This window comes from Xenopus tropicalis, chromosome 3 (assembly GCF_000004195.4).
Source record: "Xenopus tropicalis strain Nigerian chromosome 3, UCB_Xtro_10.0, whole genome shotgun sequence".
Taxonomy (NCBI): domain Eukaryota; kingdom Metazoa; phylum Chordata; class Amphibia; order Anura; family Pipidae; genus Xenopus; species Xenopus tropicalis.
This window is the reverse complement of record NC_030679.2, coordinates 44,723,186-44,750,727: the sequence shown is the minus strand read 5'-3', so window position 1 is coordinate 44,750,727 and position 27,542 is coordinate 44,723,186. Positions and strand designations below refer to the sequence as shown.

Sequence of the window (27,542 nt, the reverse complement as noted above, 5' to 3'; positions counted from 1 at the left end):
ATTTGTAAAGCATTTTACAAATTTGAGTGCAATGGACCAGATTCAATTTGATGATAAATGTTTATCTTCTCAGTTCCATATTTTACCATAGAGCCAGATGCAATTCAATTAGAATAACTTATTTCACAGTTTATCACATGAAAATGTTATTGGAGTCTATGGGAGAAAAAAAAGTATAAGAATTATGAGAAACATTGTTTCTCCTCAAATTGAATCTCACCCATAAGTTTTCATTCAATAAGCCAAAAAGAAGCTGGCCCATTATGTTATATACAATTTTCCACTAATGACAATCTGTCATTATGCCTGAAGGTGTTTCTGATCTTCCCCTTAGCCTTCTTGTTTGCTCATACATGTGTAAACGTACAGAGAGTTTATTTACTTTCACGTATTTGCTGTACTGCTAGCATCATGCCATTTTCAATATTTTCATGTCGGTAATATTGTCTTATACTTTAAGTTAATGTCTTTTTGAATTGGCAGATTGTGTTATTCATTTAGGCTTGAAGCATCAGTGCCGTTTGTGTTTTATTTACACAAAGTAAGTTTAGATGTTTGCTCAGCATTGCAGTTAATACTCCCAAATATCACTTTTTGTGACTTCTTGCAGTAATTTAAATTTGAGATGCCTCACAATTAAAGAGAATCATTTTCACAGAAGTAAACACATAACATATAATTAAATATCACAGAAGGCTAACATTAATTAATTTCTGAAATACTACCTTGTTTCTGTACAATCGACTTCAAATGTATCATAGCTTTTCTATGAGTTTATTTTAGCTGATCAATGTATTGCTTTAATAATTTTTCAACGCACAACACTTTTTTTCTGGTATATATGGTTTATATATGTGAGTGTATAGATAGGTCAGTATGGGTCTGTATGTGAGTGGATAGATAGGTCAGTATAGGTCTGTATGTGAGTGTATAGATAGGTCAGTATGGGTCTGTATGTGAGTGTATAGATAGGTTAGTATGGGTCTGTATGTGAGTATATAGATATGTCAGTGTGGGTCTGTATGTGAGTGTATAGATAGGTCAGTATGGGTCTGTATGTAAGTGGATAGATAGGTCAGTATGGGTCTGTATGTGAGTGTATAGATAGGTCAGTATGGGTCTGTATGTGAGTGTATAGATAGGTCAGTATGGGTCTGTATGTGAGTGTATAGATAGGTTAGAATGGGTCTGTATGTGAGTATATAGATAGGTCAGTATGGGTCTGTATGTGAGTGGATAGATAGGTCAGTATGGGTCTGTATGTGAGTGGATAGATAGGTCAGTATGGGTCTGTATGTGAGTATATAGATAGGTCAGTATGGGTCTGTATTTGAGTGGATAGATAGGTCAGTATGGGTCTGTATGTGAGTATATAGATAGGTCAGTATGGGTCTGTATGTGAGTGTATAGATAGGTCAGTATGGGTCTGTATGTCAGTGTATAGATAGGTTAGTATGGGTCTGAATGTGAGAGTATAGATAGGTCAGTATGGGTCTGTATGTGAGTATATAGATAGGTCAGTGTGGGTCTGTATGTGAGTCTATAGATAGGTCAGTATGGGTCTGTATGTGACTGGATAGATAGGTCAGTATGGGTCTGTATGTGAGTGGATAGATAGGTCAGTATGGGTCTGTATGTGAGTATATAGATAGGTCAGTGTGGGTCTGTATGTGAGTCTATAGATAGGTCAGTATGGGTCTGTATGTGACTGGATAGATAGGTCAGTATGGGTCTGTATGTGAGTGGATAGATAGGTCAGTATGGGTCTGTATGTGAGTGGATAGATAGGTCAGTATGGGTCTGTATGTGAGTGGATAGATAGGTCAGTATGGGTCTGTATGTGAGTGGATAGATGGGTCAGTATGGGTCTGTATGTGAGTGTATAGATAGGTCAGTATGGGTCTGTATGTGAGTGTATAGATAGGTCAGTATGGGTCTGTATGTGAGTGGATAGATAGGTCTAAGTGGCAAATGAGATTTAGATATTTAGAAGTTAGAATAAACTTGGCTGTAGCAAGCAATGTCAGGCAGCAGCTACAAGGGCAAACAAGGTTTTGAGCTGTACTAAAAGGGGTATAGATTCACAGGAGGAGGGGGTTATTCTTCCCCTTTACAGAGTGCTGGTAAGGCCCCATCTAGAATATGCTGTTCAGTTTTGGTCTCCAGTGCTCAAACTGGACATTATTGTGTTAGAGAGGGTCCAGAGAAGGGCAACTAAGTTGGTAATGGGTATGGAAAGTCTCAGTTATGAAGAAAGACTGGCCAAGTTGGGTCTGTTTACACTGGAGAAGAGGCGCTTAAGAGGTGACATGATAACTATGTATAAATATATAAGGGGATCATATAATACTCTAATGCTTTATTTACCAGTAGGTGCTTCCAACGGACACGAGGGCATCCACTCGGTTTAGAAGAAGGGAGGTTCCGTTTAAATATTTGGAATGGGTTTTTTACTGTGAGAGCTGTGAAGTTGTTGAATTCCCTCCCCGAATCAGTCGTGCTGGCTGATACATTATATAGCTTTAAGAAGGGGCTGGATGGATTCTTAGCAAGTGAGGAAATACAGGGTTATGGGAGATAGCTCTCAGTACAAGTGAGGGAATACAGGGTTATGGGAGATAGCTCTTAGTACAAGTGAGGGAATACAGGGTTATGGGAGATAGCTCTCAGTACAAGTGAGGGAATACAGGGTTATGGGAGATAGCTCTTAGTACAAGTGAGGGAATACAGGGTTATGGGAGATAGCTCTCAGTACAAGTGAGGGAATACAGGGTTATGGGAGATAGCTCTCAGTACAAGTGAGGGAATACAGGGGTATGGGAGATAGCTCTTAGTACAAGTGAGGGAATACAGGGTTATGGGAGATAGCTCTCAGTACAAGTGAGGGAATACAGGGGTATGGGAGATAGCTCTCAGTACAAGTGAGGGAATACAGGATTATGGGAGATAGCTCTCAGTACAAGTGAGGGAATACAGGGTTATGGGAGATAGCTCTTAGTACAAGTGAGGGAATACAGGGTTATGGGAGATAGCTCTCAGTACAAGTGAGAGAATACAGGGGTATGGGAGATAGCTCTCAGTACAAGTGAGGGAATACAGGGTTATGGGAGATAGCTCTTAGTACAAGTGAGGGAATACAGGGGTATGGGGGATAGCTCTCAGTACAAGTGAGGGAATACAGGGTTATGGGAGATAGCTCTCAGTACAAGTGAGAGAATACAGGGGTATGGGAGATAGCTCTCAGTCAAGTGAGGGAATACAGGGGTAGGGGAGATAGCTCTCAGTACAAGTGAGGGAATACAGGGGTATGGGAGATAGCTCTCAGTACAAGTGAGGGAATACAGGGGTAGGGGAGATAGCTCTCAGTACAAGTGAGGGAATACAGGGTTATGGGAGATAGCTCTCAGTACAAGTGAGGGAATACAGGGTTATGGGAGATAGCACTTAGTACAAGTTGATCCAGGGACTGGTCCGATTGCCATCTTGGAGTCAGGAAGGAATTTTTTCCCCTCTGCGGCAAATTAGAGAGGCTTCAGGTGGGGTTTTTTGCCTTCCTCTGGATCAACCAGAAGTTAGGCAGGTTATATATAGGCATTATGGTTGAACGTGATGGACGTACTATGTTACTATGCTCTGGGCTGTTGTCAGTTACTTAACATAGGGACTCAAAATATACAACATTATAACGTATATGTAGAATATAAAAGTAACAATAATAGGAGTTAATTCAGAATCTCATTACATGAAACCAGAAACCAGTGCAATTAATAGATTTTAATAATCATCCCTATAGCCTTTAAAGCTTTTGCTAGGTTTAGAGAGTGCTATTTGTGCAAACTTTATCTATTTCTGTAAAATTTCATAAAGGAAAAGAAGCAACTGTATACAAATTCTGCATTTTTTTAATAAAATTAGTAATTTCAATTTGGGGCTCAATGACCAGAAGCACAGCATAGGGAAGCAGGGCATGACAGGGCAAGGAGGTCAACCCACCCCCCTTCCTCCCCCCCCTTTTTCTTTTTCAGACGGCGAGCCAATGGGTGATCAGGAAGATTCCCGGGCACAGAAAGGGGGATGGTCTAACAAGGGACACCATCTTAACTCCAGACAGAGGGAGAGTCAGCAGCTTGCAGCGCCCCACCCTCCCTCCCCGAGAAAGAAGGTTGTTATTGTCGCAGTTGGTGGAGGGTACCTTACTCTGTGCGCCCAGGGGGAAGTTTAAGGGGGGTACTTGACAAGGAGAGTGTAGTCCAGTAGTCCTGGGGTCCTGATTGGAAGGCAGTTAGCCTCGGTTTAGCGCTGGGGAAAAAGAGGCAGGAACCAGGCGTTACATTTGGGCTCAGGGTAAATGTAAATGTTTGTTATACGAACAGTTTTGTTACAAGTTACTGTTACAAAATGTTAACTGATGTTAAGTTTTTATGTTAATAAATAAATAACTGAGGCCTTCTCTTCCAGCTACAGTGTCCATGTGTGTTGTTTGCGAGAAAGGGTTAGAGGTGTGGGTTTAACTAGGGGAAAGGGTAAGGGTTGCAGGCTCGACACTGCACCTGTCATGTCATACCGGTATATGCATGTTACAGTTGATTAATTAAATAGACATAGGAAAATAATAATAGCATTACATTAATCTCATCTATATCTAACTTAATTCAACTCAGTGTCTGATTTGGACAAGCAAGACAAAGTTGTATGTTGAGTGCAAAAAACAAATGTTACTAGAAAGGAAATGAAAAAAAAAAAAGATCAAGGGGCCTATTTATTAAAGTACGAGTTTGAATCCCAAAATGGGAAAAATTCAGATTAACTACGATAATTTCTGATGATCACGAAGTATCACGAAAATGCTTACGAAATAAACGTATTAGTCACGACCGTATTGACGATCTAAAAATGTCACTAAATGTTCGTATCCGAACGATCGCTGCAGCTCCAACCTGGCCAAAGGAAAGTCACGATATCGAAGCTTGAATGAACCTGAAACTTTCGTACTCGGCACGACAATACGATTCTGTCACACAAATTTTGTTGCAAAGTACAAAAAAGTAACGCAAATATACAAAAAAGTCGCAGAAAATACGCACAGTATGAACAAATACAATTTTTTTGTATTTCATACCTTTTGTACTTATAAAGTACTTACTTGTACTTGTAATGAATAGGCCCCTATGTGTCAGCAAAAACAAATAGTTGCAATTTCTAATAATTAGGTCACCAGGTGCAGTCTTATCCCTTGCGTTATTAGGTGTCGGCCAATCTCGATTGGGTTGCTGGTATTTGGTTCTTTTACCAAAATGTGCACCAGTCTGATGAAATTTTGTCATACTTACGCATTTTGTTTTGTGCTGCCATTTTTGAAGTATTTGTTGTATATCATAGTAGCCTCCTGGTTTCCAAAATGTTGCTATAATCATGATAGTAGTGGTAAATATACACAATAGGGCATCTATGTGTGGAGTAAATGCGTAAGTGTCAAATGGGTTTATTTGTTAAATAGGTTTATCTTTCCCTTTTCTGAAGATTTAATTTTTCTTTTAGTTCTGGAAAAGTTCTGCTTGTTCTGATACCGTTGCTGGTAGTTGGGAGCATTTAAAGGTTGCAGGGCCCGTTATGTGTTGGTATCCATAATAATTGAGGTATGGTGGTTTGTGGAAGCTCCCCTGTCTCCAAGTCTAACCACTTCCTGCAGTACTGGGGACTGTGCATTTTAATCATTGTGTCAAGCTTTGAATCCTTGTGGTAACATTCTAAGTGTGGTGGACCTAGACCATCATTGTTTACTGGTTGCTGTAAGATCCCAGTTCCTATTTGTAGCTTTGCCCGCCAAAAGGAAAGTATTCATTTGTGCTTGTAATATTTTAATGTATTGTGGTGGGAAATCAAACTTTAATGTCATGAATAAATATAATATTGTTAGTAGCATGTTCATTTTAACAGAGACTATCCTGTCCAGGCAGGTTCTCAGTGTATTTTTGCACCATTGGATCTGGTTTTGGAAAGGGCATCAAAATTATGTGTGAACCTTTTAGGGTTAAGACACATGGAGCTACTAGTAGCAGCTACTTGTCAATGCTTATCATTTAATGATAATTGTTAGTGATGGGCGATATAATTCGACAGGCATGGATTTGCGGCGCATATTGCTGTCTGCGTCAAAGAAATTGCGTTAAAAAAATGACGCGTGTCCAAAAAATTTGTCACAGACAAAAACCAACACGCACAACAATTATCTCAGTTTTGTCAATGGTAGGGTATTTTTCTGGCATTTAGTAGCTCTGAGAAAGTAGCTGTTACTAGCAGCTCCGTGTTTCTTCACCCTTCTTGTATAAAGAAGGGCGGTCTTCTGATAAAATAGCACATCTGCTGTAGATTTATAGGCTTTGTTCAATGCTAGGTTCCTGTTTTGGGAAGTTGTTAGAATTTAAGGAATAGAACTTAACCATTGTAAGCATTGGTTGTCTGCTTTGCCGTTGTTATACTTTCCTATTAGTGGGTTTTTCATTGGCTGACTTTGACCTGGTGAAAATTGAGTACAACTGTCATTAGTTAAAAAAACATTATTATACCACAAACAAAAACATTTCTTGGACTTTCATGCTGAACAATGAGAAAAAGACAGTATGAAATAGTATTATGTTTTTTGGTAGTGAGGAGTGCCATCTTGTGGCTTAGGAACCAAATTCGTGGTTTTTATAGATGACTTTTCGCACAGCATGTGGGGGTCGGTTTCAATAAGCAAAAATAATAAAGAGATAGTTTATGTGTTATTATGTGTTAATGTCTCTACTTTTCTGAGAACCAAAACTAAAGTTACCCATTTTCAAATACCTTGCCATTCCTTTGTTAGTTTTTTTAGTAGAGGATTTTTGAGGGGGACCGTGTCCTGCAAAATGGTGGGATTGTAGAAGGTTCCACATAGTAGGTCTTTTTTTATCTTCCTCCAGGGAAGTAAAAGTGTTTGGAGAACCTTGTTTGACAACGATCTTCCCCAGTATTGGAGGTTTTTGTCACAATTGTGGTGATCTCTGCAAACCTTCTAACATCCCTTGGCAGAGGCCTGTGTAATGTCCCTTGGGAGAGGTCAGGGTAAATTTTAATATCGGCATACCTGGGGGGCCAATTATCTTTGCAGAGGGCTGTCTGTAGTTATTTTTCTTTTGTACAGAAAAAATACAGCTTAGTAAAGATCTCTATTGTCCATTTGATATCTAGTGAGTAGGTCTGTAAGATAATTTTCTAGCTCTGGTGTTGTACTGACTGTGGTATGCCCCATAACTTTAAATTATTCCATTGTGACCTGTCCCCTAGGTCTGATACTTTGTTTGCCAAGTGTTCCACTCCTTTCTTCAGTTTTGCCTGTATGTCAGCAAGTTCATTATGGGTCTCCACAAACTTACCCATTTTCTTATGATATGAGCTGTTCCATCTCCTGGATCTCCAGCTGTTTTATATCTGCCTGTAGGGTTTGCTTTAAGTCAAGGAACATAGCTTCTAGGTCAGCGGTTCTCAACCGGTGGGTCGTGACCCCTTTGGGGGTTGAACAATCCTTTCACAGGGGTCACCTAAGACCATCGGAAAACACATATTTCGATGGTCTTAGGAATAATTTTATGGTTGGGGGTCACCACAACATGAGGAACTGTATTAAAGGGTCATGGCATTAGGAAGGTTGAGAACCACTGTTCTAGGTTTTCCGCTGAGGTAAGTGTAGGCTCTGCTGCTTTATTGTCATTCTGTTGGCCCAATATGGCACCTGAATTAAGTTGTTTGTCTGAGGTTTGGTTTCTGGCAAAGAATGCCATTGGCTAGTGCTTTGTGAGAACCTCTCGCACTGCTGATTCACAGGTTTAAGTATGGTCTTCTGACCTTGGAGTTGCTTTTAGGCTCTGTATGTTGCAGCATTCCTGACTCAAGCACCCATTCTCTTATTTCTGCATTAAAAGCTATTCCTGTTTCTTTCTTTTTAAACCTATACCTAAAACAGGAATTTAATATTAAAGGCTAGTAAAGAGTTCATCTCAAGCTGCAGGCATACCTTCAGTTGCCTCAATAGTGCCCTTAGGTCTCCCCATATTTCACCTCCTCAGAAAATCAGAAGCCAAACAGGAAGAAAAAACGCTGAGCTGTATAAAGAAAGTTCCCTTAATGCCTCACTCCTGCACAGACACCGAGACCAGACTGAACATGCTCAGTTAGTAAGACTATGAGTCAGCTTCCTGCTGATTGGCTCAGATCCACATTCCTAAGGGGGGGTAGTGAGTTCAGGAGAGAGCAGAGAACAGAAGGCTGCATGTCTCTGGCACAGGAATTACAGACACAACTAATCTTTTTACAGAGAAGTCAGTGCAGCGTTTCTGTGAGTGCTTATGGCTGTATTTACATAGACCTTTCTGATAAAGCTTACTTAGTTTTTACCTTTCCTTCTCCTTTAAAAGCTATTCACATACACTAAATACAGCACACATTGATAAAATATTGTTATAATAAAATAATATTGTTTCCTCTGTTAATAAATGCAGCTGTCAGTGGTCTGTTCACAAAATGTACTCCATCGCTAATCATTGTAAAATGAACATAGTTCAGACATGTGAGAATTGCTACTAATAGCTAATAAAGTAGATAATAATTTATAGTGATCAGTGGTATGGCCCGTAAACTGAAATACATTCATTGTAATGAAACGATGGTTCATTTACAAATAGGAATGCTTTGTTTTATATATTGAACTTACTGCACCAGGTAAAAGTTTCATAATCTCTATAGTAGTAATGATTCAGGGTCATCATCTTGGATTTTGTTAGGAGTCAATTTCAACCCGACACACACACACATAAACCCATACTGACCTATCTATCCACTCACATACAGACCCATACTGACCTATCTATCCACTCACATACAGACCCATACTGACCTATCTATCCACTCACATACAGACCCATACTGACCTATCTATCCACTCACATACAGACCCAAACTGACCTATCTATACACTCACATACAGACCCATACTGACCTATCTATCCACTCACATACAGACCCATACTGACCTATCTATCCACTCACATACAGACCCATACTGACCTATCTATCCACTCACATACAGACCCATACTGACCTATCTATCCACTCACATACAGACCCATACTGACCTATCTATCCACTCACATACAGACCCATACTGACCTATCTATCCACTCACATACAGACCCATACTGACCTATCTATCCACTCACATACAGACCCATACTGACCTATCTATCCACTCACATACAGACCCATACTGACCTATCTATCCACTCACATACAGACCCATACTGACCTATCTATACACTCACATACAGACCCATACTGACCTACCTATACACTCACATACATAAACTCTATACACTGTAAACTAGTGGGACACTTTCTTAGCATTAAGGCAGTTTATTTAACAAAGAGGTGCCCATTTCAACATAGAAAACAAATCATAAAAATAAATCCTGCCCTCTGGGCGCTACCATCACATATTAGATGAGTTCCCTCACTAAACTGGGCCCCTTGTGGATTACCAGTGAGAAAACACAAATGTTTGGGGTCACCCCTGTACCCACAACATTTCTTGAGGATTGCTCAGCCTCCTGGCTTTTAATCTCAGCTCCTTAGATGTGCAGTCTCTCAGTCGCTTTCCCAAGTCTCTCTCTGCTCCTTGCAGTGGCAGGATCTACCCCCAGCCCCTCTGGGAGTCCTAAAACACAGACAGGTATCATTGCTGAGAGAGCTTTACACACCTTTTCATACAATTAAATACATTTCCACAAGTCTTCCTGTGTAAAGTAAGCTCCAATATGTGAGCTGGACTACTGGAATGGATCGCTTGGTCTGCTTGTTTCTTCCAGAACACTAGTGCTTCCAGGACCAGGCAGCAAAACCCTTTAAACAATGAAACATTATTTGTTTATCAACATCTCCCTTAAAGCCTACATCTCCCCCTATGGAGAACTTAAAGGGAAAACTCACATTTTCTCCCATTTTCTCCCTCTACCACAATACCAACATCAATACTAGCTGTAGATTTTAGTATCACAATAGCCTTGGATATTCTGATTGTTCAAGAACTCATCCAGACCCCTCTTAAAGGCATTAACAGAGTCTGCCATTACCACATCACTAGGAAGGGCATTCCATAACCTCACTGCCCTCACCGTGAAAACCACCTACACTGCTTCAAATGGAAGCTCCATTCCTCTAATCTGAAGGGGTAGTCTCTAGTGCGCTGATCCTTTTTATGGGAAAAAAGAACATCCCCTATCTGTCTATAACTCTCTCTAATGTACTTGTACAGAGTAATCATGTCCCCTTGAAAGTGCCTTTTTTCCAGAGAAAACAACCCCAACCGTGACAGTCTAACCTCATAGTTTAAATCTTCCATCCCCTTTACCAGTTTAGTTGCAGTCTCCACACTCTCTCCAGCTCATTAATATCCTTCTTGGAGCCCAAAACTGCACTGCATACTCAAGGTGAGGCCTTACCAGGGACCTATAAGATTAAAAAATAAGATATAAAAATTATATAAGATATAAAAATTATGTTTTCATCCCTTGAGTCAATGCCCTTTTTAATGCAAGACAGCACTTGATTTGCTTTAGTAGCCACTGAATGACATTGCCTGGAATTAGACAACTTGTTATCTACAACAATCCCCAGATATATTATTTCTACCAACAATGAACCTCATTTTCCAGTTTGCTGCCCAGTTTTCCAATTTTGTCAAATCACTCTGTAAAGCAGCAGCATCCTGCCTTGAACATATAACTTTGCACAATTTAGTATTGTCAGCAAAAATAGAAATAATACTTTGTATGCCCTCCTCCAGGTCATTAATAACCAAGTTAAAAAGCAAAGGACCAAGGACTGACCCCTGCGGTACTCCACTAACAACACTGGCCCAATTAGAAAATGTTCCATTTACCACCACTCTTTGTACTCTATCCTTCAGCCAGTTTTCTATCCAATTACAAATATTATGTTCTAGGCCAATATTTCTTAATTTTATCATTAACTTTCTGTGCGGTACTCTATCAAATGCTTTAATAAAGTCCAAGAAAATGACATCCACTGCATTCCAGCATCGAGGTTCCTGCTCACCTCCTCATAAAAGGCCGTTAAATTAGTCTGGCAAGATCTTTTACACAAACCCATGGTGGCACAAACTTATAGTATTGTGATTTGCAACGTATTCAAGTATCCTATGCCTTATCACCCCTTCCAAAAGCTTTGATACCACTAATGTGAGACTAAAGGTCCCCATACACCATAACGGTTGGGCGATATCGGGAGAATTCAGGGTAAATTGATCGTTAGGCCCTGGGGCCAAACGATCAAATTATAACGGCAGGTATAGGAAAAGTCGGTCCGGGGACCACATCAACTAGCCGATGCGGTCCCCCATCCGACTAGATATTCTAACCTGCCCGATCCAGATCGGTCGGGCAGGACCATCGGGAGTGCCCATACACGGGCCAATTAGCTGCCGAATCGGTCCAAGGGGCCTCTATTGAAGCTACTATTGGCCCGTTTATGGGGACCTTTACAGGCCTATAGTTTTCAGACTGAGAACGAGATCCCATTTTGAATAAAGGAAGCCCATTAGCAATTCACCAGTCCCTCTGCACCATGCCAGACTTCATTGAATCCTGAAAAATTAAGAGAAGAAGTTTGCCAATCAAAGACGTAAGGTCATTTAATACCCTGGGATGAATACCATCCAGTCCTGGACCCTTGTTTACCTTTACATGTTCAAGTGTCTTTTTAATTTCCTCCTGAGTGACCCATGCATCAGTGGTTGTATTACTAGAATTGGGTCTATTATAAAGGAAGCCTTCATTAGCTTCAGTTGTGTAGACAGATGAAAAATAAGAGTTCAGAATTTCTGCTGTCTCCTGTTTTATGACAGTGGATTTGGGGGTATGGCCAAAGCTAAAAAACTGGATTCAGTGCATTCCTAGTTATGATCACTGTTCCCTAAATGCTCACCCACACAAATGTAAAAGGTGAGTCCAGTATTATTAGATATCACCAGGTCCAAAAGACAACCCTTCCGAGCAGGTTCTTGAACTGAAAGAAATAAAAAGTTGCCATTTAGCATATTTACAAACCTACTGCCTTTTTCTGACTTGGCCACCCCATTACTTTAGTCAATGTCTGGATAATTAAAGCCCCCAGTAAGTGAGAGCAGCACAGATCATGTGCTATGAATCAGCAGAAAAGAAAATAGAGATCTACTGGGGGCATCCTTAGAGGCACTGCTATAGAGTGGTGCTTGCCTTGGGTCTGTAAATAAAAAATGGTCATCACTTCTAGCCTACTTTGTTGCTAAGCTTTAGTTCTCCTTAAAAGATTAATAGGGCATTATAGTGCAGTTGTGTTGTTGATCTGTAACACTTTATATAAAATAATGGGTTTGGCTGACAGTCAGAAAAGTATTAAGTATTATTAAACGTGTTAGGCATTTGAATTTTTTAATTAAATCTGCTAGTAAATTGTTAACTACATATGGCAATATGTTTTAACTCCCTATAGACAAATCACTACCTCATTTTAAATGTCTGTTCACCTTGCTTAACTTGTTAAGACTTTTAACTGCAATAGAACAATCACAACATGAGAAATATCTAACCAGCTTTTATAAAAAAATCTCTATATGATACTTTCTATATGCCAATATAGTACATAAAATAGGAGTCCTGTGCTGTCTAAGGCAGTGGTAGTAACTATAGTTAAGAAGTTAAAAAAATTGTAAAACAAAATCCCCCCTGCCCGGCCACTCTCTTACCTCTCGGGGAGTGGGCAGTAGATGGGTGGGGTGCCAGGCTGTGCGCCAGGCCCCTCCAAAAAATTTTCTTGAGGTGGGGCCCAGTGCTGACTTGTTATGCTGCTTGTGAGCTGCTGGTCAACTGCATATTATATCTGGCGCAGAGCTTTCAGGCCATATCTTTGTATTGTTAACTAGTGTGCAGTGTCTTACAATAAACAAATTTTAGCATGTTTGAAAGAAAAGAGGTGTCAAAAGGGGAAACTCCATATGATGAGGAAATTTAGCAGAGCTGAATCTTGTTTAATGTGATCTTTTGTAATTCATAAGAAGGAGGGATGAAAAATGGAATTGTGTTGTTTAAAGCGGACCTGTCACCCTAAGAAATAACTCCAAATTATTTTCTATATTGTTAGTTGGGCAAAATAAGCATTACTTACACTATATAAATAATATAAATCTTGTTTCCTTCCGTCTTGGAATTACTCAGTCAAAGCAAGCAGGCAGGCACCATTTTGTGGACACTGTTATTAAGGCAAGCTTTGTATCACCCCAAAATCTTGTTTATGTGCCAGAATGGGGGACCAGATGCCCATGCCCTTGCACTGGCTACACAATTAGATGAGGAGGAGGGAGGGGAAAAGTGAGATGTGCAGTGACATCTAGGAAGTGCTGAATGGAAAGCTAAAGTTATTGTCTGCCCCGCCTCTATGCCTAAGGCATAGAGGCGGGCAAGCAATATATGATTGACAGCTGTGATTTTTAAATGCCTTTATAATGGGTTTGGATGTGTTAATATAAAAATGAATTTGGGTTTCATGTTTAATTTGAACAGGACTTTTATTATACAGATTTTCATGTCTGGGTGACAGGTCCACTTTAAGTCATCAAACAGAAGTATAACTGTTTGCTTTTCCATGTGAATTGTAAATAGCAGGAATGTATTTAAAATAAACTTTTTAATGAATTGGCATTGTAACAAAGACAACACCATCATCTTTGATGTCACATAAACACATTCCTACAGTATAAATATCACGCTTCTGTCAAGTATACACTCACACCTTCAGATACACCTTGAATACACTATTTGGAGACTCAGTAGGCACCAAACTTAGGCACCATGAAGATAGCAGTGGCTTTTCTTTTAGTGGCTCTAAGCAGTTGCTTTGGTAAGATATGTTCCATCTACTTTATCCATGAATTAATACAAATGTATAACAGTTTTCTAATTATTTCGTCTTTTCAAATCTACCAAACCTATCCATAATGTTTTGATTCTGCTATATATACCTGTATATATAAGACATGTATTAATGTTTCAGAGGTACTTGCTGTATGGCATGGACATTATGTACTATATCTTCTCAGTCTTCTCAGTTCCTCTTTTACATTTCAACTTTCTAATCATCTTATTTTATTTCTTATTTAAAACATTTCCTTCCTTCTATATAGATTCTTCTACTGCTACTTTAGATCCTGAGCTGGCGAAATGCTTAAACGCACTTGTGCAGGTGGGTAATTCATTTTATTGTACTTGTAATACTTGTATTACTCTCACCTGCCAATTTAAAATAGTTTTAGAAAGAACAGTGAAAATGCTTTGTAAATCTCAAACAAAAAGGCAGTTACTCTAACTACTGTATGGCAGAATCTGGCTCATTTAGATGTGTTGGGATTTTACATGTGCCACAATGGAATCATCTAGACACAAGATTACATGGTGTCATTCTAGCACAGACATTGATTCCTTGCTTCCATTCTATTCTCGAAGAACAACATGCAAGTTCAATTGTTTTAATAACTGCATTTCAAGATTTGTTTTAATGTAACTTCCAACTCAAACCAAACTAATTTACAGAGTTTCCTTTATTTTTTCAGAAAGACCTACCTGGAACTGTGGACAAGCTCATAGCTATACTATGTCTTTACCAACAAGGAAAGGTATAAAAATGCAATATATAAATAGAATGTATATATATTTTCTTTTGCAATAAAGTGCACTTAAATTCACTGTCTAATTTCCATATCAATATAAACAGAAGATACTGAATATTGTACCTACGTGCTATCCAGAACACCTGTCACAGAATTAATGCTATTTCATAAATGTAAGCTTCCCAGATACACATATATTTATAAGCATTTAATGTTATGGTTTGCACAACCAATTTATGTTTATGCATATTAAGTCAAAGACAGATGCGCTAAGATATCATTTCTGAAGTTGCTATAGAGTGGGTTTGATTACCATTTGTTTGCACTTTACACACTGCCTTTCATTCTATTTGAATTGATTCTGTGCTTCAGTGCTGCCTGGGTTTAGCCTTGCTGTATTTATTAGGACCCCCCTTCCACCCCACTACCCGACCCTAACTCTTTATGGAGCAAATATGGACACAGGCCTTTACTCACCACCTGTCCTTTCATAAATGTTAAGGACAGGTCAGGCCTGTACTCATGAGTGCTGTGCTCTGTACCATTCCCATGGTTATAGTAAATGACCCCAATATAGTGCTGCATTTTCTGCAGTTTGATGTAATCCAGTTTACAATTTAAATATAGCAGTTTTAAGCAGCTATTGCCTTTAAATGTGTTCATACAATTATATTTAGGAGCCAGCTTTTTTTTCTTATTTTTGCAGGATGAAAATAATTCGGAATTATTCAGACAGTTTCTTACACAACTGGATACATTACTGGTAATGGATGCTTTTGTGCAAATCTCAGCATGTATCATTCCGTTTTGTCTATGTGATATTTAATGCACCTAGCATATACAATAAGAAATTTGAGGGGACATGAAGCTACACCTAGGATGGCAAATACTGGAAGAACCTTATGTATTTTTATCCTATATCGTATGTTTTCCCTTTTGCTCTTCAGTTCCCACACCTCTGTTTAGTATAGGCTTAAATCTCTTAAATCTTTCACTTTTGCACTTCCAAGACATCCTGGGGCTCATTTATCAAAACTGGGCAAATTTGCCCATGGGCAGTAACCTATAGCAACCAATCAGTGACTTGCTTTTTTCAGCCAGCCGCAGGTAGAACAATCAGTGCAACAATTTGATTGGTTGCCATAGGTTTCTGTCCATGGACAAGTTTGCCCAGTGTTGATAAATGCCCGCCCCCCTCTCTTTATTCCCTTTTATTCTTTTACATTTATTTGCTGGTGCATAATATTTCCCTTAAAAATACACACTGCTTTCACCCAATTTGGCTCATCCATACTAGCAACATGTAGCAATTTTTCAGTTGTGTCAATTTTTAAAACATGCTCTCCTACAACGGTGCTATGTACCCAACTTTCCTTGTATGTATGTATATATGTATCCTTTTGGGGATTGTACTTATAGTGATTCCTCTGGTGTTTGAAATTGTACCAGTTGAATCCCTATCAATTAAAGAGTGCGTCATTGTAAAACTATGTCACACCCGCTTGCTGTCCAGTATGCAGGTGGCGCCCACTAGTGCAACAAGTCCTAGCCAGTAGAAATCCCCAAATCACTGGTAATTTGTAACTTTTTGCACTCCAGTAAAAATCTAATAGCAAAACATTTCAAGTTGTGTTCCATTGATACTGAATAGAAATATATAGGGCCAGATTCAGTTGAGTGAGAAATAGGTTTATCACATGAAAACCAATTGAGATCCAATTTAAGATGCAATTCAATTGAGAAAAACTTATCTCAAGGTTTAGCACATCAAAACTCTGTTGCAGTCTATGGGAAAAAAATCCTTTTTTTTCCTTGAATTGAATCTCGTAAAACCAGGAGATAATTTTTTTTCTCACTGAATTGATTCTGGCCCATAATGTCATATAAAGCTTGTAGGTGATGGAAATTGTAGTAATATGTAGAAATAAACACAGTTATGTCATTTTACTTTATTATAAAGGTTGTATGTTGATAACTGTCCAAATTCAGCTTTGTTTGCAAATTGTATATAAGTCCACATTGTCTTTTAATACTTTGCAGGCTACAGGAGGCTGTTCCCTTGATAAAATTCTGGGCACACAAGATGTTCTGGTAACTTATCTTTATGTTTCTATTTTAAAATATTCAAACTGTAAACCAAATACTTGCAAGAGTCATACTGTATCTAATAAAATAAGTTGTGGCGAAAATTAGTGGCAAAAGACTTGAGAAAAACTCCAATTGACTTCAGTGCGTTTGGCATTTTAACTTTAATGTGTTCCACATATCTTTGCTGGGGTTTTGTGAATTTTTTGGCAAAGCAAAATGGGCAAAATCACTAAATGTAACAGCTTGATTAATAGCATTTCTCTCCACTAGGAATTAGAAAAAAACTGTGAATTTCTAAAAGACTGAACTTACATGGTTTGTTACTGTACCTTCAAATCTAGTTGTGCAGGTTTCACCTTTATATAACAATGCAGTATAGATACTGACTAATACATGGTAGGAGACTCCACTGAATTCCAAACACAGTTTTAAAAGACTTGTATTGTTTACTCTTTGATGTCTGGGGTAAAATATAGTTTAAACAGAGATATTTATTAACTGTAGGTTACACTGAAAAGGTATTTGTGCTTGTTTACATGGAATTGTCTGTAATATGAGGTGTTTTTTTCCTTTAGCAAACTTCTGCTGATAAAATTGGGGATGTTGCTCGTAATGTTGGACAGAAGCTCCTTGATACTCTGGTAAATATTTAAATATCTCAGCCTGAGTACATAAAATTTCCCTTTGCATTTCATATTCAATGTATATTCAAATGTATATAGTAAGGTATAACAACATGATATTCAATTTTTATAATTTGACCACTGAAAAACTATTATAAACAATGGCAGTTTTAATTGCTTGGCAACTTTTTATTTAATTTAAACTTTTTATTTATTTAAAGTCTGAAATACGAGTACGATTACGAAAATTTGCATTAAACACGAAAATTTCTGATGTGCGTTAATTTTAAGAAAATATTGTATTTGACGCTCTGCAGCTCCAACCTGGCCCAAGGAAAGTCTCCCATAGGGCTCAATGGCACTCTGCAGCTCCAACCTGGCCCAAGGAAAGTCTCCCATAGGGCTCAATGGCACTCTGCAGCTCCAACCTGGCCCAAGGAAAGTCTCCCATAGGGCTCAATGGCACTCTGCAGCTCCAACCCGGCCCAAGGAAAGTCTCCCATAGGACTCAATGGCACTCTGCAGCTCCAACCTGGCCCAAGGAAAGTCTCCCATAGGGCTCAATGGCACTCTGCAGCTCCAACCTGGCCCAAGGAAAGTCTCCTATAGGGCTCAATGGCACTCTGTAGCTCCAACCTGGCCCAAGGAAAGTCTCCCATAGGGCTCAATGGCACTCTGCAGCTCCAACCTGGCCCAAGGAAATTCTCCCACAGGGCTCAATGGCACTCTGCAGCTCCAACCCGGCCCAAGGAAAGTCTCCCATAGGGCTCATTGGCACTCTGCAGCTCCAACCTGGCCCAAGGAAAGTCTCCCATAGGGCTCAATGGCACTCTGCAGCTCCAACCTGGCCCAAGGAAAGTCTCCCATAGGGCTCAATGGCACTCTGCAGCTCCAACCTGGCCCAAGGAAAGTCTCCCATAGGGCTCAATGGCACTCTGCAGCTCCAACCTGGCCCAAGGAAAGTCTCCCATAGGGCTCAATGGCACTCTGCAGCTCCAACCTGGCCCAAGGAAAGTCTCCCATAGGGCTCATTGGCACTCTGCAGCTCCAACCTGGCCCAAGGAAAGTCACGATACCGAAACTTAAATGAATCTGAAACTTTTGTACTAGTTGCGACAAATACGATTTTGTAGCACAAATTGACCAAAGTGCGAAAAAGTTGCGGAAATTAACTAAAAAGTCACCGAAAATACGCACAGTTCTAAAAGTTAGAAATAATACAAATTTTTTCTGTTCGTAACCAATTGTACATTGATAAATGGGCCCCTTTGACTTATGTACACAGGGCTGATACATACATGACTACCGCACAGACACAGTCTTTCTGCCTTTTTATGACCAGTTTAATTGATATTGCTAAATAGCGTAGGAATAAGAATCAATTACAATTGATCATTTTAAGGATTTTCCTTACTGGATCTTTACCCCCTTTTAAAGGAAATTAAAGCCTAACTAAAGAAGTAAGGCAGAAATGTTGTACATTATGTTTTGGGTTCCTGTACCGGCCCAAGGCAACCACAGCCCTTTAGCAGGGAAGATCTGTGCCTCCAAAGATGCCCCAGTAGCCCCCCATCTTCTTTTCTGCTGATTGCCTGCACATGCTCTGTGCTGCTGTCACTTACTGAGCTTAGGGACCCACTCACAATATACTGTATATATAGAATATAAATATCACAATATAAGGCTGACTAGTAATCAATACAGATAACTACATGGCACATGTAGCAATTAGCATCAGAATTTAATATTCACCCCTGTAGCATCAGCTCATGTGACAAAACCCTCATTTTCTGCTTGATATTTTGTGACGACCCCTAAGCTTAACTTCTCAACAGCCGCTCAGAGCTCACTGAGCCTGTGAGTATCACAGACACTTTCCAAGATGGTGACGTGAGTTTGAAGGCCTGGATCATTACTGCTATTGAGATGTTAAAACTGTAGTCTGGTGCAGTAAGTACAGTTTATAAAATAATGCATTTCTAGCCATATTCATTTTTAGGGTTTAGTTCTTCTTTAAGGAGAACACCCCTCCCAGAAACCTGGAAGTCTATAACAATTCAATTCAAAAGAGATACAGTGGCTTATTTAGTATCACTTTATTAATTAGTAAAAACACAGGGGTAAGTAATTGATACTAAATAATACACTGGATCTGTCTTTTGAAATGATTTGTAGTTTAGGAACAAGATTCTGCTCATATCTGGAAAGGATTCTGCCTTTCAATAACTAGTGAGAAAGTAGCATTAGAGCACATTGGACTTACTTCTAGCCCAGAACTGAAAAGTTCTGCCACACTAAGGGGGCATTTACTAACATTAAGATTTTGATTTTTTTAGCGTCAAAACTCAAAATAAGCCACAGAAAAAAAAAAAGTTTTTCGAGATTTACTAAGCATAAAAACGGCTAAAAATCTGACAATTTGCCACCTAAAACTTTAAGAGAAGTCACTGGCAAATGTCCCTTCCCTTCCCTTGAGGATCCTTCTTTGCTTCGAAACTTTAGAGATTTTCAGATTTTTGACGCTGGATTTTTGTGCGACAGTTCAAAAAAGTAGAGGTTTCTACAGGGTCGGACTGGGGGGTGCAGGGCCCACCGGGGCTCCCGCCCCAGGGGCCCTGCAGGTGCCCCAGCCGCGTCCCCTAACCCCCCCAGGGGCCCCCGCTAACCCCCCCCGAAGGGCCCCCGCCTGACGTCCTCCCCGAGCGCGTATAAATTGAACGCGTCGGGGAGGAACAGTCAGTAGCAGGGAGCGCCGGCAAAGGTCGGACTGGGCCGCTGGGGCCCACTAGGGCCGGGGCCCACCGGGATTTTTCCCGGTGTCCCGGCGGCCCAGTCCGACCCTGGGTTTCTATGTGACAATTCTAAAAAAGTTGCAGTTTCTGTGACTTTTCCCGCACGTACTTTTTCAGTTCAGACTTTTTAGTAAATGTCAGGCATTCATGAAATTAGTTTATTTGAATTTTTAAAAAGAAAAAAAAATGATTAAATCTGCCCCTAAATCTGAGCATGCAGATTAAACCACTAAGCATTCTGGTAAATGTGGGTAGAACTGGTTGCTAAATTAGCGCTTAACATTTACTTCATGAAATGTCAAATGCAAAATACATCATTTCCCCAATACACTGCATTAGAATGTATTTGTAACCTTATTTGGGCATTACCCCATGGAGGAGTGGACATATAGTACAGGAACTTCAATTTTAAGAATTAAAAAGCTCATGTTTTAAACTAACTTTTTGTGTGTTTATTAGGCTACTATTCCAGTTCTTGGAACAGTTTTCAATGGAATATGTCCAACGGTAAGGGAAAAAATGTCATATAAACCTGACGTGTTATTTTTATTATCTTTGATTAATATAGCACTGACCTACCAGAAATACTATGCAATATTTACCAACCAATTAAGTATTTGGATTCAACTATTATTATAACCAGGCATGTTCATTTGACATATCTATATTAGGTGACAGACAGACAGTCGGATAGATACAGTAGATAGACTGATAGAAGAATTAAATTGAATGAATTAGTAAATACATTTGCATATACTATATTTGCTCCCATACACCTTTAGACATTCCACTAAATACATTACAGCAAAAAGCAGAGGATAAATTGCTGTCATTTCAAGAAAATTTTACAGTCAAAATTATCAGCTATGTAAAAAAAATACATATAAAATGCAATTTATTTGTTTCCATTTATTAGGGCAAAAGCTTGCAAAGTCTATTGGTAAGTGGCCACCAATTTTGTTCATTGTTCCTTCATTGTTCTAAAATGGCCATAATATTATTTTCCTTTGTATTATTAACATTCTGCAGTTTTTTCTTACTGAAGTCACTACTTTTTTTTGTTGTATTTTGTTTTTGTAAACCATAGTGATACAAAACAATAGTGATACAAAACAATGTTCCAAAAACGACTTCATTTTTCCAAACAGTAGAAACAAATTTTATGCCTACATAAGGACATATATATGGTATATATTTATATATAGGGAATTGTTGCTTTAAAGCATTTCATTGCTTATTGTACTTTACTGTTTTAATGCATAGCCATTTAATCATAAGAGCTCTGTTTATTTTTCATTGTTCCCTTCATTGTTCTATGCAGGCCAATGGCCATAATATTATTTTCCTTTGTATAATTAACATTCTGCGTTTTTTTCTTACTAAGAATTACTAAACTTCATTACTTTTTTTGTTGTATTTTGTTTTTGTAAACCAATCTACAATTGTGAAACAATAACAACGTTCCAAAAACGACTTCATTTTTCCAACCAGTAGAAACATTTTTTATGCCTACTTAAGGACTTATATATGTTATATATATATATATATCTTTATGGAATTGTTTCTTTAAAACATTTCATTGCTTACTGTACTTTACTGTTTTAATGCAAAGCCATTTACTCATAAGAGCTTTGTTTATTTTTCTTACAAATTGATCTGAAAGCTAAATCAAATTTTTTTTGCATAAAATGCAGAACATTTTTTAGGCTGCACTCAGGGTCAGACTGGGGGTGCAGGGACCACTGGGGCTACCACCCCAAGGGTCCCTGCCATGCCCTCTACCCCCCCTTGGTGTCCCCGCCACCCGCCTAACCCCCTTTCCCCAGCATGGGTACTTTATCCTTACCTTCTGCGCATTGGGGGAGGGAGATATATGGCCCGGGGGAGTGCCAGCTGGGGTTGGGCCGGTGCATCACTGGATTTTTTCCCAGTGCCCCGCCGGCCCAGTTCGACCCTGGCTGCACTAAAGGTTTGATGAATAGTGAAACAAAATAAATTGATATTTTCAAATGTTCGCTTTCATCTGTTGGATTTTAATGAACCTTTGCCACAACATTCCTTGTGGTTAGTTTAGAACTAGGAACGGCATTCCCTTTAAATATAATAGCTTTACATATTTTTACAGGGAGACGTTACTAAAGTAATTGGCGGATTGGTAAGAAATTCATTACTCTGTGCTTGTCACATGACTCGTTTATTTACACTTGTGTAAATTTATACTGTAGTAATACGTTAATGACAACATGTATCCAGTTGTTTGTGAAATATCGTTGTTAGCATATTTAAGTGCCCATTATCCCTAAGGGTTATTTCACCTTTAAACTAATTTTTATTTAGATGCACAATGAGTGATATTCTGAGACAGTTTACAATATATATACAGTATATATATATATATATATATTTTTTTTTTTGTAGATTTTGAATTATATAGCTTTTAATTCAGCAGCTATCAATTTTGGAATTTCATCAGCTGTCTTATTGCCAGGGTCCATATTTAGAAATCAGACATCAGTTTTATTGAAAGGGCCTACATAAATAGCTATGTAATAAACATGATAACAATAAAATTGCTGTCTCACAGAGCGACCCCCCCCCCTTTTGGAAACAGGAAATCAAATGATCAAAAACTTGAATAAAAAACAAACTGATGACCGATTGAAAAGATGCCAAGAATAGAACATTCCATAATATCCTAGAAGTTAATTTAAAGTGGAATTAACCCTTTGATATGTGCATCAATCTAATCTCCCATGATTATCTTATTTTGAATGCAGTAGAACAGATACAGTAGAGCAGATCTAGATATATAGTTTGGCTTCATGCACAAACCCATTACTACTAAGTGGGCACACACATGAATAATATATATTGTATGTAATTTTACAACTTGGTCAAAATGGAAACTGTTTAAGGAATCCTGTAAATAAAATCTAAACTTAAACCATATAAAAAATGGAAAGATATTTTCTTATTAATAAAAACACAAAACCATGAAATGATTTGATATGCATGTTGGTTTCCCAGTATAATATTTGTTACCTACCTACATAGTAACATAGTAAGTTAGGTTGAAAGAAGACACAGGTCCATCACGTTCAACCATAATGCCTATATATACCTGCCTAACTGCTAGTTGAGCCAGAGGAACAAAAAACCTCTGAAGCCTCTCTAATTCCTTCCTGACTCCAAGATGGCAATTGGACCAGTCCCTGGATCAACTTTTACTAAGAGCTATCTCCCATAACCCTGTATTCCCTCACTTGTACTGAGAGCTATCTCCCATAACCCTGTATTCCCTCACTTGTACTGAGAGCTATCTCCCATACCCCTGTATTCCCTCACTTGTACTGAGAGCTATCTCCCATACCCCTGTATTCCCTCACTTGTACTGAGAGCTATCTCCCATACCCCTGTATTCCCTCACTTGTACTGAGAGCTATCTCCCATACCCCTGTATTCCCTCACTTGTACTGAGAGCTATCTCCCATATCCCTGTATTCCCTCACTTGTACTGAGAGCTATCTCCCATAACCCTGTATTCCCTCACTTGTACTGAGAGCTATCTCCCCTACCCCTGTATTCCCTCACTTGTACTGAGAGCTATCTCCCATAACCCTGTATTCCCTCACTTGTACTGAGAGCTATCTCCCATAACCCTGTATTCCCTCACTTGTACTGAGAGCTATCTCCCATAACCCTGTATTCCCTCACTTGTACTGAGAGCTATCTACCATAACCCTGTATTCCCTCACTTGTACTAAGAGCTATCTCCCATACCCCTGTATTCCCTCACTTGTACTGAGAGCTATCTCCCATAACCCTGTATTCCCTCACTTGTACTGTGAGCTATCTCACATAACCCTGTATTCCCTCACTTGTACTGAGAGCTATCTCCCATAACCCTGTATTCCCTCACTTGTACTAAGAGCTATCTCCCATAACCCTGTATTCCCTCACTTGTACTAAGAGCTATCCCCCATAACCCTGTATTCCCTTACTTGTACTGAGAGCTATCTCCCATACCCCTGTATTCCCTCACTTGTACTGAGAGCTATCTCCCCTACCCCTGTATTCCCTCACTTGTACTGAGAGCTATCTCCCATAACCCTGTATTCCCTCACTTGTACTGAGAGCTATCTCCCATAACCCTGTATTCCCTCACTTGTACTAAGAGCTATCTACCATAACCCTGTATTCCCTCACTTGTACTAAGAGCTATCTCCCCTACCCCTGTATTCCCTCACTTGTACTGAGAGCTATCTCCCATACCCCTGTATTCCCTCACTTGTACTGAGAGCTATCTCCCATAACCCTGTATTCCCTCACTTGTACTGAGAGCTATCTACCATAACCCTGTATTCCCTCACTTGTACTAAGAGCTATCCCCCATAACCCTGTATTCGCTTACTTGTACTGAGAGCTATCTCCCATACCCCTGTATTCCCTCACTTGTACTAAGAGCTATCTCCCATAACCCTGTATTCCCTCACTTGTACTAAGAGCTATCGCCCATAACCCTGCCACATACCTGGCACAAAATGTTCTCATTTGCGCTGATTTTAAACATTAAATTTACTGTGAATCATGCAGAACTGTTGATCATAATTGTGTTTATTATATCCCTCCACTCTGAAAAATTAAATCTCCATGTAAGCAGATCTAAAAGGCTTTTTATCTCATACCTTGAATAGTTTTTAATAATAAATCATTTTTCCTTTCTTTTCTTTCTAGGGTTTCAAGCGCTAAACATGTCTACGCTGCTAATGGGTCGCTTGATTTCTTTCCATGACCAGCGTAGCCAGCTAATAATGCCAGCCATAATGCTGCATACTTTTGTCTTTTGAAGTTCTCTTTGAAATGACTGCTTTCAAAATGTAATCGCCTTAATAATTACCAATAAACTGCATCTGAAAAAAGGAGGCTGATTATTTTTTTTCAGGATAACATACTATGGGTATTATTTGTATTTGGAAATGTATAAATTGGCATTCTATTGGGAGAATGTAATAAAAGTAAACGGAAAAAAATGTGCACAAATAAGAATAAAAAATTCGCATTTCGCAATGTTGACTGTTATTGCATTGCGAATTCTAATTGCACTTTGCAAACTTTTTAAGGCATGTTTAAAGGTGGTGTAATCTTTTGGAGCAAACTTAAAACCTTTTTCATTGAGATGTTTTATTACATACACTGCGTATGCAAAAGGCAAAGATAAACGATAACATTTGCACACTTTCTTCTACTGTGGGAAGTGGTCGCTAAACATTTGGGCAACAGTATTATTAAGCCCATATTAAATTTGCGAAAAATATGTTGTCACAGGGGCATACATTTTCACATTGCGAATTATTTTTCCGTTAATGACTTTTATTACATTTGCCCTTAAATAGAATTAGAGTCAATTTCTGTAGAACAAATAGTTAGCAATCAAAGTTAATTAATGTTATAAATAAGAATGTTATAATAAGAATAAAAACAGTTATCTTAATCTCTAAGCCCCCATTAATTTACATTACATACACTTTAACCCACTGGTTCTTAACTTTCTGGGCTTACAGTTTTAGTTCAGCAATTCTACTACTTTAATGCCCAACATAACGGAATGCTTCTTCTGCTCAAATCAGTTTACCATATACTGACAGACAAAATATGTCCTTTGAAAAATGTGTCATTGTGTTAAATACCTTTTTGAGAGAGGGGTAATAAGTGGTAAGAAAGTATTAGGAATCTTTAGTAAATCTTTCCCATAGTCTGCAATTTTGAAACACTGATCCCATTTCTAGTGCACATATAGTGGCAAGCCTTGTGGTTTTATTGTGCTACTGTATGTAAGACTCAACTGAACACATTAGAATAAATGGTGCTTTGTTCAGAGCAATGCTGTCTGACTTCTGTGGTACAGAGGTGAGGACCAATAATGGAAGCCAGTGTTCAGTGCTCCCTTTTTTTAAACCACACCCACTTTTAAACACACCCATGCTATCACAAGAATGTTTAAGTCCATATTAATGGTGGCAGTACACCCTGCTTTCTGCAGGGAAATCACCCATCACTCATATCTGCCATACCCCTAAATCCCTACGCCTCCTCCACCCCTATGGATAGCACAGCAACTTCCAGCACATAATTACACACCTTAGAGGCCGTATGACAACTATTTCCATATGCTAACAAACTCCCAGAACAAGCCTTGACTTGGCTCTCCCCCATAGGCAGCATAGGGCAGACAGAGTATAGCACATAAAAGCAGAGTAGGGCAGGCAGTGTACAGAACACACAGGCAGCAAAGGGCAGGCAGAGTATGGCACACACATGCAGCAAAGGGCAGGCAGAGTATGGCACACACAGGCAGCATAGGGCAGGCAAAGAATAGCACACACAGGTAGGGTAGGGCAGGCAGAGTATGGCACACACAGGCAGCATAGGGCAGGCAAAGAATGGCACACACAGGCAGGGTAGGGCAGGCAGAGTATGACAAACAGGCAGTGTAGGGCAGGCAAAGAATGGCACACACAGGTAGGGTAGGGCAGGCAGAGTACGGCATACACAGGCAGCACAGGGCAGGCAAATAATGGCACACACAGGCAGGGTAGGGCAGGCAGAGTATGGCACACACAGGCAGCATAGGGCAGGCAAAGAATAGCACACATGCATGGTAGGGCAGGCAGAGTATGACAAACAGGCAGTGTAGGGCAGGCAGAGAATGGCACACACAGGCAGCATAGGGCAGGCAGAGTATGGCACACACAGGCAGCACAGGGCAGGCAGAGTATGACATACACAGGCAGCATAGGGCAGGCACATGCAGAGAAGGGCAGGAAACAGGGACCATGCAAGTAAACCCATCAGAACCACACTATGAATAACAGTACATACTGTACTACATACAACGACACCCCATTTTTGTGGGGTAAAAAACACAAAAAAAATACATTTACCCCCCCCCCCCCCAAAACCATATATTTTTGGAAAGTACACATACAAATAGAATGGGCACCCATGTGTTTTTTTACTGCAAACTATGAAGTTCAATGCTTTCCCAAAATTGGTGGTTTGGAAGAAAAAAAAATCAGCTCAAAGCTTCCACTTTGAAGCTCCTTATCTCCCACATAGCATTAGGTACTGTACCAAGAAAAAACATCCTAACTATGAAAGCCAAGTCACTGAACAGTTTGATGCCCATTGTGCATAGGATCACCAAAGTATCTGGCATTTAGGGACCCCAAAAGGAAGTTAGTGCATACATATTTCATGGCATATAAATCAGATGGTGAATTTTTGGTTTGATCCCAGAGAACCTCA

The 27,542-nt window shown here is 39.3% G+C and overlaps 1 protein-coding gene across 1 annotated transcript; it reads left to right on the top strand.

Moving 5' to 3' along the window:
- The first annotated feature begins 13,845 nt into the window (after window positions 1–13,845).
- LOC116409724 lies at window positions 13,846–25,157 on the top strand. Its single transcript, XM_031898832.1, has 10 exons — window positions 13,846–13,968; window positions 14,252–14,310; window positions 14,678–14,740; window positions 15,441–15,497; window positions 16,775–16,825; window positions 17,398–17,463; window positions 20,697–20,744; window positions 21,154–21,177; window positions 22,363–22,392; window positions 24,972–25,157. The coding sequence occupies exons 1-10, from the start codon at window positions 13,920–13,922 to the stop codon at window positions 24,984–24,986; spliced, it is 462 nt and encodes a 153-aa protein (XP_031754692.1). The 5' UTR covers window positions 13,846–13,919; the 3' UTR covers window positions 24,987–25,157.
- Window positions 25,158–27,542: the final 2,385 nt, after the last annotated feature.